This window comes from Gopherus evgoodei, chromosome 11 (genome assembly GCF_007399415.2).
Source record: "Gopherus evgoodei ecotype Sinaloan lineage chromosome 11, rGopEvg1_v1.p, whole genome shotgun sequence".
NCBI lineage: Eukaryota > Metazoa > Chordata > Testudines > Testudinidae > Gopherus > Gopherus evgoodei.
In genome coordinates this window covers 21278751-21296057 of record NC_044332.1, presented here as the reverse complement: position 1 = coordinate 21296057, position 17307 = coordinate 21278751, and the positions used below count along the sequence as shown (strand labels likewise).

General features: G+C 48.0%; 1 protein-coding gene across 1 annotated transcript in view; it reads right to left on the bottom strand.

Moving 5' to 3' along the window:
• The window catches only part of C2CD6 (C2 calcium dependent domain containing 6), a 43302-nt gene extending 26626 nt beyond the window's left edge, over positions 1 to 16676 (bottom strand). The window contains exons 1-5 of the mRNA XM_030580556.1: positions 16527 to 16676; positions 13706 to 13789; positions 11496 to 11547; positions 7229 to 7374; positions 5384 to 5506 (exon numbers count right to left, since the gene is read on the bottom strand). Of these exons, the coding sequence (XP_030436416.1) occupies positions 5384 to 5506; positions 7229 to 7374; positions 11496 to 11547; positions 13706 to 13789; positions 16527 to 16676 (555 nt within the window). The remainder of the gene's footprint in view (positions 1 to 5383; positions 5507 to 7228; positions 7375 to 11495; positions 11548 to 13705; positions 13790 to 16526) is intronic.
• Positions 16677 to 17307: the final 631 nt, after the last annotated feature.

Here is a 17307-nt window from a genome sequence, read left to right as displayed (position 1 = left end):
TCCGGGTGACAGAGAGTACCGTGGTCCTGGGTGATCAGGTCCGGGTGAAGGGGCAGGGGGACTGGGTTGGCTATGGCCAGGTCCAGCAACATGGGGTACCAATGCTGCCTGGGCCACGCTGGGGCTACCATAATCACGTGGGCCCTGTCCCTGCGCACCTTCAGAAGGACCTTGTGGACTAGTGGGAATGGAGGGAACGCGTAGAACAAGTGGGTCGTCCACGGAATAAGGAAGGTGTCCACTATAGACCCGGGTTCCCGGCCCTGAAAGGAGCAGAACGCCTGGCATTTCCTGTTCCCCCTGGATGCGAAGAGGTCCACCCGGGGCAACTCCACCTCTGGAAGATCGAGAGGGCGACGTCCGGGCGGAGGGACCACTCGTGCGAGAGGAAGGATCTGCTCAGGCGGTCCGCCAGCGTGTTCCGTACTCCGGGGAGGAAGGAAGCCGTGAGGTGAATGGAGTGGGCTATACAAAAGTCCCAGAGTCGCATCGCCTCGTGACATAGGGGAGAGGATCTGGTGCCGCCCTGCTTGTTGATATAGTACATGGTCGTCGTGTTGTCGGTGAATACAGCGACACAACGACCTTGAAGCTGGTGACAGAACGTTTGACAAGCAAGGCGGACCGCTCTCAACTCCCGCATGTTGATGTGTAGATCCACCTCCTGCGGGGACCACAGGCCCTGTGTCCTCAGGGTTCCCAGGTGGGCCCCCCAGCCGAGATCTGAGGCATCCGTTGTTAGGGACACCGAGGGCTGAGATGGGTGAAATGGGAGCCCCGCACACACGACGGACTGGTCTAGCCACCAGCCGAGGGAATCCAACACCCCCTGGGGGATTGTGACAAGCGTGTCTAGCGACTGTCTGGCCGGCCGGTATTGTGCGATGAGCCAAGATTGGAGGGGCCTCATGCGGAGTCGTGGATACCCTGTCACAAACGTGCAGGCCGCCATGTGGCCTAACAGGGTTAGGCATGTCCTTATAGAGGTCAAGGGGGCCGCCAGCAAGCGCTGAACGATGGTCGACAGCGACTGGAACCTGGGCAACGGTAGAAGGGCCCTGGCCAAAGTGAAGTCCAGGACGGCCCCAATGAACTCTACCCTCTGCGAGGGGAGCAGAGTGGACTTGTCCACATTGATCATGAGGCCCAAGGTAGCAAACAGGCCAGTGATCCTGCGGACGTGGCTGCGGACCTGCAGCTCTGAGGTGCCCCGAATCAGCCAATCGTCGAGGTAAGGGAACACGTGAATGCGACTGTGTCGAAGATGTGCGACAACAACAGCCATGCATTTGGTGAATACCCTCGGGGCCGTAGAGAGGCCAAACGGGAGGACCGTGAATTGGTAGTGATGGCGGTCGACCACAAACCGAAGGAAACGCCTGTGGTGTGGCCATATGGCATACCACAGGCATACCAGTCTCCAGGATCCAGAGATGGGATAATGGTCCCCAGGGATACCATGCGGAACTTCAACTTCACCAGATATTTGTTGAGTTCCTGCAGGTCGAGGATGGGTCTGAGGCCTCCCTTGGCCTTGGGGATCAGAAAGTAGCGGGAATAAAACCCCTTGCCCTTCTCGTTCTCCGGAACTGCCTCTATGGCTCCTTTGTCGAGGAGCGTCTGCACCTTCTGGCGGAGGAATTGCTCGTGAGAGGGGTCCCTGAAGAGGGACGAGGGTGGGGGGCGGGAGGGAGGAAAAGACATAAACTGCAGACGGTATCCCGTCTGCACCGTGCGTAAGACCCAGCGGTCCGATGTTATTTGGGTCCACGCCTGGAGGAAAAACGAAAGGCGGTTGGAAAACGGGGGGGAAGGATCCGTGGGGGAAACTGGTACTACGCCCTCGGGCGCACCTTCAAAACGAAGGTTTGGGTCCAGGTGGGGCTTTAGAGGAGCTTTGGCTCTGCCCCCCTTGATTCCCCGACTGTCTGCGCCTGCCATTTCTGCCGCGGCGCCTATTGAGGTCCTGCCGCTGGCGGAACTGGGGGTACGGCCGGCGCTGCTGCTGTTGTTGCAGCCGGAAGGGTCTGCGTTGCGTCCCGGGCGTGTGCATCCCAAGGGAGCGTATAATGACCCGATTATCCTTCAGACTTTTTAGTCTGGGGTCTGTCTTCTCCGAGAACAGGCCCTGGCCTTCGAACGGGAGGTCCTGGATGGTATATTGGAGCTCCGGTGGAAGGCCAGAAACCTGAAGCCAGGAGATGCGGCGCATTGTCACCCCCGAGGCGAGGGCACGAGCAGCCGAGTCCGCAGCGTCCAAGGAGGCCTGCAACGAGGTTCTTGCAACCTTCTTGCCCTCGTCAAGAATTGCCGCAAATTCTTGACGCGCCTCCTGTGGCAACAGCTCTTTAAACTTATCCGCTGCCACCCAAGAGTTAAAGGAGTAGCGGCTAAGAAGGGCTTGCTGGTTGAACACCCTGAGCTGAAGGGCCCCCGCCGAATAGACCTTGCGGCCGAGGAGGTCCATATGCCTGGCCTCCTTGGATTTGGGAGCTGGGGCTTCTTGTCCATGACGCTCCCTCTCATTCACCGACTGCACCACGTCGGGTGAACGTGGAGGTACTCATAGCCCTTGGAGGGGGCCATGTACTTCCGCTCGACGCCCCGTGCAATAGGGGGGATGGAGGCCGGCGATTGCCAGATCGTATTGGCGTTGGCTTGGATCGTCCGAATAAAGGGCAGGGCGACCCTGGTGGGAGCATCAGAGGAGAGGATGCTGACGACAGGATCCTCGATCTCGGAAACCTCCTCAGCTTGCAGGCTCAAGTTCTGCGCTACGCGCCTGAGGAGGTCCTGATGTGCCCTGAGATCTAGTGGAGGAGGGCTAGAGGAAGAGGTGCCTGCCACAGCCTCATCGGGAGAAGACGATGAGGAGACCCCTGGCAAGAGAGTGTCCAGCGGGGGGTCTGTCTGAGCCCTTGCCTCTGACTCCGGAGGGAGCTCAGGGTCTTGCTGTTTTGACCCGTCCTCTCCGTCCAGGAAGGGGGGGGGGGCGAGACAGCGACGCCTCCGGCGCCCTGTGCTCCGTCGTCGCAGGCCTAGGAGGAAGCTGCTGGGGGCCCTGAGCTTGGTGATACGCCCAGGGTGTCCAGAACCCCCACTGCTGCGGTTCCTGGTCCTGTTGAGAAGGGTCTTGAAAAAGAGCCGCTTGCCTGTCTGTGCCCAGTGCGTAAACACTGTCTGCCTGCGACGACACAGACGGCTGTCTGGAAGGCCATGGAGGGGCCAACCGCGGCTGGTAAGAATCTCCTCGTCCTGGCGCCGAAGATGTTCTCGGTGCCGGGAACCGGTACCGGGAGTCATACCGGTGCCGGGATCGGGACCGGGGTCTGTCTTGGACTCGGTGCCGGGATCGGGACCGGTACCGGCCGCTGACTCGGTGCCGGGATCGGGACCGGGACCGGGACCTGCCACCGACGCGGTGCCGGGAGGTCGACCGGGACCGGGACCTGCCACCAGCTCGGTGCCGGGAGGTCGACCGGGGAGCTGATCGATGGCGGGAACGGCTCCTAGAGTCCCGGTGCCGGTATCGATGACTAGAGCCAGACCGGGACTGTCTGGAGGACGACCGGTGCTGCGAGTGCGACCGGTACCGCCGAGGGGAGCGGTGCCGGGACTGCGAGCGGTGCCGGGATCTGGAGCGACCACGGTGACAGGACCTCGACAGCGCTCTCATCGTCGGTTTGCCTCTGGACACAACCCGCACCGGAGGTACCGGGGGTGGAGGCTGAGTTGGCTCAGTCAGGGCAATTAGGTCCCGTGCCGAGGCGAAGGCGTCCGGCGTCGATGGGACCAATAGCTCAACCCCAGATCTTATGGGGGAGCTAGGCAGGACCAGACTCAACGGACCCTCCGGGCCCGGAGTCGACGGGATTCCCATCAGTAGTGCCGTGGCAGAGGCAGGTGCCGGGCGCTCCACTCGAGTCTGCCTGGATGGAGTTGCAGACTTCGAGGGCCTTGCTTCGGGACCCGGTGCCGGGGAAGGTCGGTGCCGGGGAGTCTTTCCGGTGCCGGCGCGGTCCGGTGCCGGTGTAGAGGTGACGGTCTGTGAAGCTGCCGGGTCGAGTGCCGCTTCCATAAGGAGAGTCCGCAGTCTCTGGTCTCTCTCCTTCTTTGTCCTAGGCTTAAAAGCCTTACAAATGCGGCACTTGTCCGAGATGTGCGATTCCCCCAGGCACTTTAGGCACGCGTCGTGGGGATCGCTGGTCGGCATCGGCTTCTTACAGGCCGCGCATTGCTTGAAGCCCGGCGAACCAGGCATGGGCCCGGTGCCGGGTGCCGGGGAGGGCTACGGCCCAAACTGGCTAACAAATATTTACACTATTATTTACAACTATTTATTATATTACTACTTAACTAACTACACTTAACTACTAACTACAATATAAACAGTACAACGAAGGAGAGCTAGGGACGTGGAAGACAGCAAAGCCGTGCTCCACAGTTCCAATGACCGACATGGCGGTAAGAAGGAACTGAGGAGTGGGTGGGCCGGCAGGGGTATATATCAAGCGCCATGGCGGCGCCACTCTAGGGGGCGACCTGCCGGCCCACTGGAGTTGCTAGGGTAAAAAGTTTCCGACGAACGTGCACGCGCGGCGCACACACCTAACTGGAATGGATATGAGCAATCACTCGAAGAAGAACTACAATAGATGAACATGCCACATACTTTTCCCACACATTGTTACAGTTTAAAAATCAAATAAAAGGAAGCCTACATGGAAAGGCAGTTAGGCAATCTAGTTGTCTGATCTTGAGATTGTGAGTTCAAATCCTAGTTTTGCCACTGTCATTTTTTGTCTTTACAAAAGTTATTTAGAACCAGATTTTCAAACTTGAGTGATGAAAATTAGGTGTCAAAGGCCCAGATCCTGCAAACACACGCGACTAACATTATGCATGTAGTCCCTCAGATTTTAATACTACTACTCACATAAGTAAAGTTATGCACATGTCAGTTGTTGTAGGATTGGGACCCAATTCTATATTTAGGTGCCTAAACACTTGTTTTAGGAAATAACTTTTGACAACCAAGTTTGAAAAACGGGCCTTAAGTCCTCAGTATCTCACAGATATTGAAATGTATTTATCTACAATATCTTGCAAGTCTTGTGAGGATTACATTTTTGTAGGGACTTCAAAGGTAGAAAGAACAATATAAGTACCAACTATTATTATTACTGTACATTATCACCCAGTTAGCTAACAACTGGACACTTACATAAGGAAATACTGCTTTCTTTTATTAACTGCTCTATCATTTCAGTACAAACACCTGATATTGTGAGTATGGTTTATCTTGTGTACTACTTGCCAAAGCATGTGTGGAACAAACAATTTAGAACATGTCCTAGATAATCTTTTCTTTTGTCAGACCCACCTTAATGACTTCATAAAGGTGTACAGTTGCACTTCCCAGCAACCTTGGAAAGTCTTTTGGACCTTGAAATCCTACCAATTCTAGAATAATCCTATTCCGCTCATCCTGTTGCCGCCTTGGAACCTGAAAATTAAAACACAACATCTACATACTATCCACATGGAGCAACAAGAGCAACTGAGAAAAGGGTTAAATCTAGGGTAAACTGACCTATTTGCTACAGCACTCACTACACAGTTCTGAGGGGAACAAGCGAAGGCTGGGCACTCACAGATCTTTTTGAAACTGATGGCATGGTAGCAGGCACCTTCCATTTAGGCTAAATGAGAGAACAATTAAATGCCCCTCTGTTTAGTACTGTAATAGTTGAAATAATGGAAACTTCCAACAAAGGAGTAGACTTTGCACAAGATCAGGGCAGTAGGAGCCATCTGGTCCAACAGGATGTGTTGAGGGATAATAAATGCAGGGACTGGCAATTAACTGAACTGCAGTTGCATGTCAGAGGCAGGCAGAAAGCCAGGAGACAGTAAGAGAAGAATTGGTAGCATGGGTCTGATAGAAAGCTAAGAAAAAGGGTTTGGGGGCAGAATAGCGTCTGGAAATGCAGGCTTGGAATTATCAGCAAGGAAACTGCCTCCTGCTGTTTGACCTTACTGCTTTCAGAGAAACAGGACTTTGTGCACTTTCTTTGTAAGTAAACAGGACTGCATCAAAGAAACATCTGAGTATCATCAATTTCTCCTAAAGGAAACAACCCCAAACACCCTAAATTTTGGCTTACCACTTGGGTCAAAAGGGGTAATTTTTCAATAATAGGAATTTATGCTCCACAGCAAAGGCTAAATGGAGAATCCCATCGCACCCACTAGCAAAGGCATTCTGACTTCCCCCATATCACCCAGTCATGCTTCACATCAATCCCACCACCTTCCACCTTCCCAGTAGGCACAGCCCAGATTAAGTGTGCTTAGGTCAACAAAGATGGTATGGTGTGGTGGAATTGGCTACATTAGAGCTAAGAGTGCGTTTTTAGTAACATATACCCTACATATCACTATGTTATTCTTAAAAACAAGCCAAAAAAAATTCCACATCAAAACAAGTTAAGCTCGATATAAGGTTGTAAATATATATCAATAACTTCAGAGGGAAAATATCTTAATAAAACATTGCAATTAAAAAAAATACAAATATCTGGAAGCCCAGAAATTCAAAGTTAAGATTATACTTAAATCAAATATTGGAAAGCATGGAAATGCAGAATTTTACTACGCAAAACAATCTTAAATCTTTCTTTTTATTCCCTCCACTCTCCAATCTAAACCATGAAACAACTGTATGCCTGTTCACAATTTAGCTTGATCAATGACAGAATAAGCCACATATCCCCAGTACACTGTACCATACTTGACAAATGAATGTAAAGCACCAAGCGAACACTGCGGGCCTGACTCACCAATCCATTAGACCAGCTTTACACCAATGTAACTCCAATGATTTCTACGATATTATGATGTATGTGCACCCTACTCAACCAGAGAATAGTCTCCAATTCATCCTCCCTCGACCAGATAGCAATAACAATCTCTCAACTCTGCGCAGAAGAAAAACAGTCTTGTGGTTAAGGGACTGGAGCAGAGCCTGCAGACTTTAATGCAGTTTTACTTTATGAACCCCAATGAGATGTACATTGATAAAAAAAAAGAATAGTCACAAAGTACTACAGTACATGAGATTCCCTCTTCCTTGCCCTGAAAAAGCAGCTCTAGATATTCAGTGTTATCATGCTATTAAACCAGTAATGAGAATTACATTATAAAAGAGCAGAAGCTGTAATAATACCTGTACATAAAAATATTTCACATCTTCAAAATGAATCACAATGTCCTTTCTGCTGTTCTTTGATTTGAAAGTTTGTAGATTTGTGCATTTCATGACTTGGTTAACAGTAATGCGAAGCAGCAAGTTTGTATTTTTCTGTATATTGACTGAAAGTCTTTCATTTAGGAAACACAGATCTTTTTAGTGAGTCAGCAACAGTAAAGTAGGTTTATTACATGGTAGTGACTACCATGAAAATCATGAGCAATATACAATAAGATCTAATTCTCCTCACTGCGTGTGTGCGAACCCAATTAATAAACATAGGTATACTTTTAAGATTCAAATTTATCTTTTTCTGCCCACATTGGCACTTAACCAAGATTATATTACTATTTCTTCTTTCAGAAATAAACAGATATTTGACCACTGGCAGTGGTCAAAATATGAATTCACTATTGTCAATTTTACTGTTTCCCTTTTATGGGTAATTCAATTGCACTTGTATATCATTAAAACAGCATTATTAATTTTTTTAATATCAGACTGTTAATTCACAAAAATTGGCAGAGGGACTTAATGGCAGGTTACTTTGATGTTGCCGCACTGAAGAATGCAGTGCACTGAACTGTGAGACTTGTGATTAAAACATTCAGAATAAAACATATCCACAGACTGCCTGTGATTAACTGTAATGTTAGGAAGCTGAGGTACTATTCATGAGGGGGGAGGGACACCTGAAAAGAGAAATAATAAAACTCTCAAAGGTTTATTATGAGGGCCCTACCAAATTCACAATCCATTTTGGTCAATTATACGGTCAAACAATTTCAAAAATCATAAATTTCATGATTTCAGCTATTTAAATCTGAAATTTCAAAATGTTGTAATTATAAGGGTCCTGACCCAAAAAGGAGTTGTAGGGGTGGTCAAAAGGTTATTGTAGGTGGGATTGCAGTACCACTACCCTTACTTCTGCGCTGCTGCTGACAGTGGCGTTACCTTCAGAGCTGGGCAGCTGGAGAGCGGTGGCTGCTCTGAAGGCAGAGCTGCCACCAGCAGCAGCGCAGAGGTAAGGATAGCATGGCATGGTATTGCCATCCTTACTTCTGTGCTGCTGCCTGCAGAGCTTGATACCAGTCAGCTCTTTGTTTCTGGGGAACCAGGGCGCAGTGTCTGGCCTATCTGACTCATGAGGGACACCCCCACCCCGGTCTCTGTTTGAACCAAGACTGATCAGAGAAAAGGTTTGCAGAGAGCAGAGAAGGGCGTTGGGAGACACACCTAGACCTCTCCTGACAAGGATGACAAGATTAAGACATCGCCATTTGCACACAGAATGGAGAGCAGAGACAACTCCCCTAGCCTCATCTGTATGAAAGATGGGACATGGATTAGCATACAGAATGAAGAACCGAGAACTACACTGAACTCTGGGACCAGAAAAAGAGGGAAGCACTGCATCATAGGAATCTCTGCTCCAGATGTTAATGAACTTATGCCTGCCCACACCCAGCTCAGCAGTTATCTGACCAATTCTAGTAATAAATCCTTGATTGATATCCAAAATACTGAAGCAGCCTAGCTGCATTGTGAGCTCCCTGGAAGAAACCACCACCCATAGCCAAGAGTGATCAACTCCTACTGTCTAGCCTAAAGAAAATGCTTGAGTCTTCAAAAAGAATAGGAGTATTTGTAGCACCTTAGAGACTAACAAATTTATTGTAGCATAAGCTTTCGTGGGCTACAGCTCACTTCATCGGATGCATGTAGTGAAATATACAGAAGGAAGATATATATACACACAGGGAACATGAAACAATGAGTGTTACCATACACATTATAAGGAGAGCGATCAGTTAAGGTGAGCTGTTGTCAGCAGGAGAGAAAAATAACTGTTTGTAGTGGTAATGAAAATGGTTCATTTCCAGCACTTGACAATATATAAGGAGATATAAGGAACCAGGGGCTGGGGGGAAGGGAGAGATAAGCATGGGGAAGTAGTTTTACTTTGTGTAATGGCCCATCCACTCCCAGTCTTTATTCAAATCTAATTTAATGGTGTTCAATCTGCAAATTAATTCCAATTCAGCAGTCTCTTGTTGGAGTCTGTTTTTGAAGTTTTTTGTTGTAATATTGCGACTTTTAGGTCTATAATTGAATGGCCAGGGAGGTTGAAGTGTTCTCCAACTGGTTTTTGAATGTTATAATTCTTGATATCTGATTTGTGTCCATTTATTCTTTTATGTAGAGACTGTCCAGTCTGGCCAACGTACATGGCAGAGGGGCATTGCTGGCGCATGATGGCATATATCAGTCATCAGTTTACCCATAAATAAATCTAGTGTTCTCACTTGAACCACTGTTGTTTCTCTACAAAAACCCCTACCTAAGTTCAAGTAAGTGTTCTGATGCACAGAACCAAGCTTTGCATCAGTTCCACTGGGATTCCATCTCCTGACTGATCGTGCCTGTCTTCTGTCCTCAGGGCCCTGAGCTACCATCATCACCTGAGAACCCCAAACAGTTCAAGCTTCAGGGAGCGGAGAGATCCTCTTCTTTCTCTCTGTTTTCCTTTCCACTTTATGTATTAACCTTTAATAATGTACGTTATGTTAGTTTAGCCCTCTTTGTGTAGTTATTACTATTATTCAATAAATAACGGTTATGGTTAAGCTGGTTGCTTCTCTCTCTCTTGCTGAACTTTACTCTTTTGTGTTTTTAGCTTCCCTCATTTACTCTACAGCAATGATTCTTTTACCTAAGCTAAAGATCCCTGCAGCGCCCAAAATACTGTGGGGTTTGCTCATCAAGTAGGTTACTATCAGTACAATTGTGATGTGAGAGTGCGGATAGGGACCTGCTGAATCTGGGACACATAAAGGTGGCGGCTTCAAAGTGCTGCTTGACCCAGTCCATTGAGCCCAGGGGCACGTAAAGGGGTGAGGGGAAGCTTGAAAGTGCTGCTTGATCCAGCCAGTTGAGTCTAGGGACATACAAGGGGTCAGCTTGAAAGTGCTGATTGACCTGGTCTGCTCAGACTTGCTCTGTTAATGCGTGTATGTGTGTTCATCCGGTTCTGGGGCTGGAGGAACCAAGCCCTAGGGAACCAAGGTCCGGCAGGATAGCTCCATTGGGAGGGGATTTGCATAAGGGAGAAGTAGAGCTCCATATGAAAACACACGTGACAAAAGCAGTACATTGATAGAATTACAGAACACCCCTCCGCCCCCCAAAGAGTAACCCGAATAAATGAGCATACCCCAAAGTACCTGGTAGATCTGGTAACAAGCTAGGCCCTCAGTCATTGGCCACCACTCTCCAGCTACCCAGCTCTGAAGGCAGCAGCGCAGAAGTTAGGGCGGCATGGTATGGTATTGCCAGCCTTACTTCTGCACTGCTGCTGGTAGGGCGTTGCCTTCAGAGCTGGGTGCCTGGTCAACAGCTGCTGCTCTCTGGCCACCCAGCTCTGAAGGCAGCGCAGAAGTAAGGTTGACAGTACCATTACCCCCAAAAATAATCATGAGACCCCTCTGCAGCTCCCTTTTGGTTCAGGACCCCCACCTTACGAAAGGCTGGTCTCCCCCCGTGAAATCTGTATAGTACAGGGTAAAAGCACACAAAAGGCCAGATTTCACGGGGGGAGACCAGATTTCATAGTCCGTGATGTGTTTTTCATGGTTCTGAATTTGGTAGGGCTCTATTTATTATATATTGTTTTCATTTATTTAACAATAAAAAATAACATCACTTAAAATGTGAGCAACATACTATTTACTCAAACATGAAGTTTTGTGTAGACTGCCTGAAATACTGTACTTAAGATTTCCCAGATATCTTCTGGTAACTAACAGTAACAATGTAAATGGTTTAAAAGTAATTTGTCACCCTTCCATGAGTCAAAATTTCAGTCTAGATAGAGTACTGATTGTTATATAACAATCCTAATAATTAAATATTTTTGCTTTTTAAAATTACAATTGTTCTCTCCATGTAAATGTGTCTTTTATTCCTACAGTACATAAACAAGGAAGTCTACTCAGTGAGAGTCTCCTTAGGATTCTATTACTGGACTCTGGCTCATTGCTAAATTCCTCATAAGTTCACGCACTAAATGAATGTCAAACTCAGTAGCTAGAGAAAGAAAGCATTATCTCTTAAGTGAACTGCAAGAACCTATAGAGTGAGATGCTCTATACTTCCCTGCCAGAATACTCTAAAGATGTGGTCAGTGCAAAGAGAGAGGAAAATATGCTTAGCAGAGGGTAGGGAAATAGAAAAAGGATACATTTTGATGTAAAATCTTTGCACACCTTCACATGAACAGCCAGGCAACCAACCTAATGAAACCCAAAAAAGGACAAGTGATAAATTAATCCCATAAAAATCTTGAAACTTTCTGTAGGTCCTGATACAGCAATTTGTTATAGGCACTTCTTAACACAAGAAGTCATTTGTAAATGCATTTGTTGCTTTGTGGCAAAACAATGTAGTAACTTCGTCTTTATAAAATGGTGAGACGAAATACAGGGTTTCAAAAAAATTACATGCTTCCAGCAAACCTTTTTCCCCTAACCATTAGGCCAAATCCTGGATTCTTTATTCAATTTTGCCTAGGGAAATATTTCAGGATTTAGTCTATGTAGAATTCCATTACTCTTTTTAAAAATGTAAAATATACTGCTCAGAGATACAGAAGTTTCAAAACTAGACAGGGAGAAAAATTAAGCAATGACAGCAATTTTAAAAAGCAAAAAGGCACTACAAAGTATACAGGGATGGTGAATAAATGACACTTTTTGGAGACCATACAGGAAACAATCCAAACATGCCTATACTTTAGGCAAAGTATTATTGCTTCTTTAACAATGTTTTAAATAAAACATTAAATAATTTGGTTTTGAGTGATTGTCATAAACAGATAGCTAAGGGTTAATGTTCTTTTACCCGTAAAGGGTTAACACAGGGAACCAAACACCTGACCAGAGGACCAATCAGGAAACAAGACTTTTTCAAATGTGGGTGGAGGGAAGTTTTGGGTGTGAGTTCTTTGTTCTTTGTCTTGTGTCTGTGCCATCTCGGCTCTGAGAGTGATTTTTTCTATCTCCTGGCTTTCTAATCTTCTGTTTCCAAGTTGTAAGTACAAGGATAGTAAGACAATAGGTTTATATTGTTTTCTTTTGTATTTACATGTGTGTAGTTGCTGGAATGTGTTAAATTGTATTCTTTTTGGATAAGGCTGTTTATTCATTTTTTTCCTTTAAGCAATTGACCCTGTATATTGTCATCTTATTACAGAGACTATTTTAATGTCTTTTTCTTTCTTTTTTTATATAAAGCTTTCTTTTTAAGACCTGTTGGAGTTTTTCTTTAGTGTGGACTCCAGGGAATTGAGTCTGCAGCTCACCAGGGAATTGGTGGGAGGAAGAAGTCAGGGGGAAAATCTCTTTGTGTTAGATTTACTAAGCCTGACTTTGCATACCCTTTGGGTGAGGCGGGGAGAGAGATTAGCTCTCTCGGTACTTGTGTTTCCAGGACTGGAAGAAGGGAATCTCCTAGGGTCGTCCAGGGAGGGGAGCCTGGGAGGAAGTAACCAGGAAACAAGGGGAGGGGGTTATTTCCCTTTGTTGTAGGACTTAAGGCATCTGACTCTGGGGGTCCCCCAAGGAAGGTTTTGGGGAGACCACGGTGAGCTAGGCACTGTATAACTAAGCTTGGAGGTTTTCATGCTAACACCCATATTTTGGGCGCTAAGGTCCAGATCTGGGAAAAAATGTTATGACAGTGATACAATATTTCTTTACATTTTTTATAGACCAAATCCATGGATCTGGTATTAGATCTCCATTTGATATAGGCAAAGTTTGCAGTTGCTTTGTAAAAGGCAGTGAGCTCCTGGAGACAGGGGCTGTCTCCCTTTTAGTTGTACAGTGCCTGATCCATAGACCAAAAAAAAATATTTCATCAGTAAACTGAACAATGAGTTTCTTGGCTTCAGCTGTGAACACAGAAGCTTATTAGGGAAATGAAAATCAATAAGCATTCTGCAATATAGAACAATTTCAAGGACATCCCTGAATGAGTATATTCAAGTAAATCAGGTGATTACATTTTACTAAGAGTTGCATAGTAATTTTTAAATCTCTGTAAGCACATAAAAGCTTGATGCAGGGGTTCTCAAACTTCTTCATTTTGCAGATATCTTAATAAAGAGATTCTCATAGATCACGCCTCCTCTCATTATCAATCATAAGAACAACCCCCCTCTAGTCTATGATTGCATTAATATCCATGTGACAACCAGAACAAATACTTAACTAAAAATACATAAAACACTGACTTAATATTACTTTTATATGTTTTTAAATGTAATTTGGTAACTGAAAACAAGAAAGAATCACAGCACTATGTGATCAGCCAGCTCTTTATTGATTGCCAGCTAGTTCTCCAAGTACCACAGACTACTGTCGGAGAACCAGTGGTCTGTAGTGTACATACCACATCTCCACAGGGGACTAAACTGTGGATGTCAGCAGATTGTTCAGTTCCTTTATCAGATGGCTTCAGGATTTTCTGCAACAACTACCAAAAGTAAGAAAAAAAGATTTTGCAATTGCCCTTTCAAACAGAAAATACAGTACACTATTTCCTAATTAATTTGAAGGTTAAAAACAAACCAGTATATTTTACAGCTTCCAACATAAGAGAACACTCCTATGACTCCATCAGTGAATAAAAACCAACAAAATCTAAAACCCTATAAAACCCTATAAAAATATGAGTCTCTCTTCCATAGGAAAGCATACTAACACTAGTGTTTGGACTCTAAATATGTATTCCTATGTATATTAATGGGCATACCTCTGCATTTCATGGCCAATCACAAATGTTGCTCTATCCAATCTTAGAGTAAAAGAGCTTTGAAATTGAGAAAGCATGTTTTCCCACAACAGGGATGCACAAGACAACACTCAAGAAGCATAGTCACATAGGTTATCATCTATCACAGCAGTAGGCAACCTATGGCACGTGTGCCAAAGGCAGCACGCAAGCTGATTTTCAGTGGCACTCACAATGCTGGGTCCCGGCCATCGGTCCGGGGGGCTTTGCATTTTAATTTAATTTTAAATGAAGCTTTTTAAACATTTTAAAAACATTATTTACTTTACATACAACAATAGTTTACTTATATATTATAGACTTCTAGAAAGAGACCTTCTAAAAACGTTAAAATGTATTACTGGCACGCGAAACCTTAAATTAGAGTGAATAAATGAAGACTCGGCACACCACTTCTCAAAGGTTGCCGAACCCTGATCTACCACCATATTCAAAAAGTTATTTTGGGTGAAGCCTAATCCAAACATTTTAAAATATGTTTGAAACTGAATTCTATTTTTTCACATCTTCTGAGCACAAGGCATTTTTGACAAAACACAGTCTTGTGCAATGGATGGACTCTTAGCATAAAAATTGAATGATAAAACACTAGCCAAAACATGTGACAACCTGGTGGCAAAAGGTTTTAGGGCCCTAACAAACTGCTGATGATAAACTACTGTATGAAATATTCTTACATCAAATGAGAGTTTCTTGTTGCTAAAAAATAAGGAGACACTACTTCAAATTATTACTATGTAACAGTAGCCTCTAGTGCTGAAAACAAAAGGAGTTTCTGGCTGATTTTCTTATGAATATTCACAATTTCAACTTTCTCGATTAGTAGATGAATGAAAATAAAATGTGTTAGCCATTCACACCATTGTAAGTACCTCCATCATACTGGGTATATGTCCACAGAGAATAGTAAAGTGACAAGGCCTTTATGTGAATGGCCAAGCTAATCAAAGAATACTTTCGCAGAAAATACAGCCTTTTGCTGAGAAGTGAAACTTCTCTTCAAGGCCATTTCTGAGAGCTATGAAACGTACAGCGTGCATGAGTGTGTGAATGGGTACAAGTGTGTGCATGCCCAGCTGGTGTGAGATGGAGAGATACCCAAGTGCAATTTCAACACCCCAGTCTACCAATACCCACTCATATCCCTGCACCCCACCCTCTAGCACCCCCATACCTCACCAACCCTCCACATCCCCACACCCTGCCCTCACCTCCCTCCCTCTAACCCCCCATCCTCACCTCAACACCCACTAATACCCACTAATACCCCTGCACCCCACCCTCCAACACGCTCACACCACACCAGTCCTCCACACACCCACACCCTGCCTTCCACATCCCCACACTCTGCCCTCACCCCGCCTCTCCAACCCATGCCCTCCCTCTAACCCCCCACTCGCACTCTGCCCTCACCCCCTCCCTCTAACCCTCCACCCTCACCTCAACACCTCAGTCTACCAATACCCACTCACACCCCTGCACCCCACCCTCCAACACCTCCACACCTCACCCTCCAACACCCCCACACCTCACCAGCCCTCCACATCCCACCCTCCAACACCCCCACACCTCACCAGCCCTCCACACCACTCCCTCCAACACCCCCACACCTCACCAGCCTTCCACACCCCGCCCTCCAACACCCCCACACCTCACCAGCCCTCCACACCCCGCACTCCAACACCCCCACACCTCGCCAGCCCCCACACCTCGCCCTCCAACACCCCCACACCTCACCAGCCCCCCATACCTCGCCCTCCAACACCCCCACACCTCACCAGCCCTCCACACCTCCACAGCCTGCCCTCCAACACCCCACACACCTCACCAGCCCTCCACACCCCACCCTCCAACACCCCCACACCTCACCAGCCCTCCACACCCCCACAACCCACCCTCCAACACCCCACACCTCACCAGCCCTCCACACCTCCACACCCTGCCCTCTAACACCCCCACACCTCACCAGCCCTCTACACCCTGCCCTCTAACACCCCCACACCTCACCACCCCTCCACACCCCACCCTCCAACACCCCCACACCTCACCAGCCCTCCACACCCCCACAACCCACCCTCCACATCCTCCCTTTAATCCCCCACTTGCACCCTGCGCTCACCTCCCTCCCTCTAACCTCCCCCCGTCACTTCAACACCCCAGTCAAACAATACCCACTAATATCCCTGCACCCCTCCAAGCCAGCCACCCGCCGCCCTCACCCACCCCCGCGCCCTGCCCTCACACCCCCTCTCCAAGCCAGCCACCCGCCGCCCTCACTCACCCCCGCGCCCCGCCCTCACGCCCCCTCTCCGAGCCAGCCACCCGCCGCCCTCACCCACCCCCGCGCCCCGCCCTCACGCCCCCTCTCCGACCCGGCCACCCGCCGCCCTCACTCACTCACGCCCACCCCGCATCTCACCTTCAGCAGGGACCGCACCCTGCCGCCCTTGGCCCCCTCGCGGCTGAAGCTCCCCAGCACCGAATCCACCGAGCCGAGCCGGCCGGAGCTGCGGCCGGAGGGGAACAGGGAGGCCGAGAAGACGGAGTCCCTCGCCCCGGGAGCCGACATCGCGCCGTCCCGCGCCTCACTAACCTCGGCAACGGCCGCTTGCCCCAGCGCGCGGCCCGCGCCCTCGGGGGCGGGGAGGCGGGAAACTGCCCCGAGCGCCTCTGCACGCGCCGCCCCCTGGCCCGGTCCCGGGGGCACCGGCCACAGGCGTGTGCAGAGACGGGCCCGAGAACTCCACGCTGCGGGGCAGAATAAATCTAACCCGGGGCTGCCCTGACTGAGGGCTGCGGCACCCAGCAGTACCCGAACCCATTGCCTGCCATAGTAACTACACGGCAGCCCGTGAGACTGCGGGGTGAGCAGCTAGACACCGCTGTCACGAGACAGAGAGGTTCGTTTAAAAATAGATTGAGCAAACGGAACAGTAAAATCTATGCAGAAACTTTACCCACGCTGACTCCTTCCACCAGGGAACCCCACAGTGGGTACAGACCGGCCGACACTCTCCCTCACCTTGGGGGTTTGCACCTACAACAAACATACAGGGCTGATGTTCAGAAGTGCCGAGCACTCGCCCTCTGCGAGCTCCATGCCAGCGCCACTGAAAAATAACCATGTGGACAAATAACAACGAACTAACCCAGGCGGATAAATGCCAATTACAGCACTGATGAATTTAGGAATAATTAAA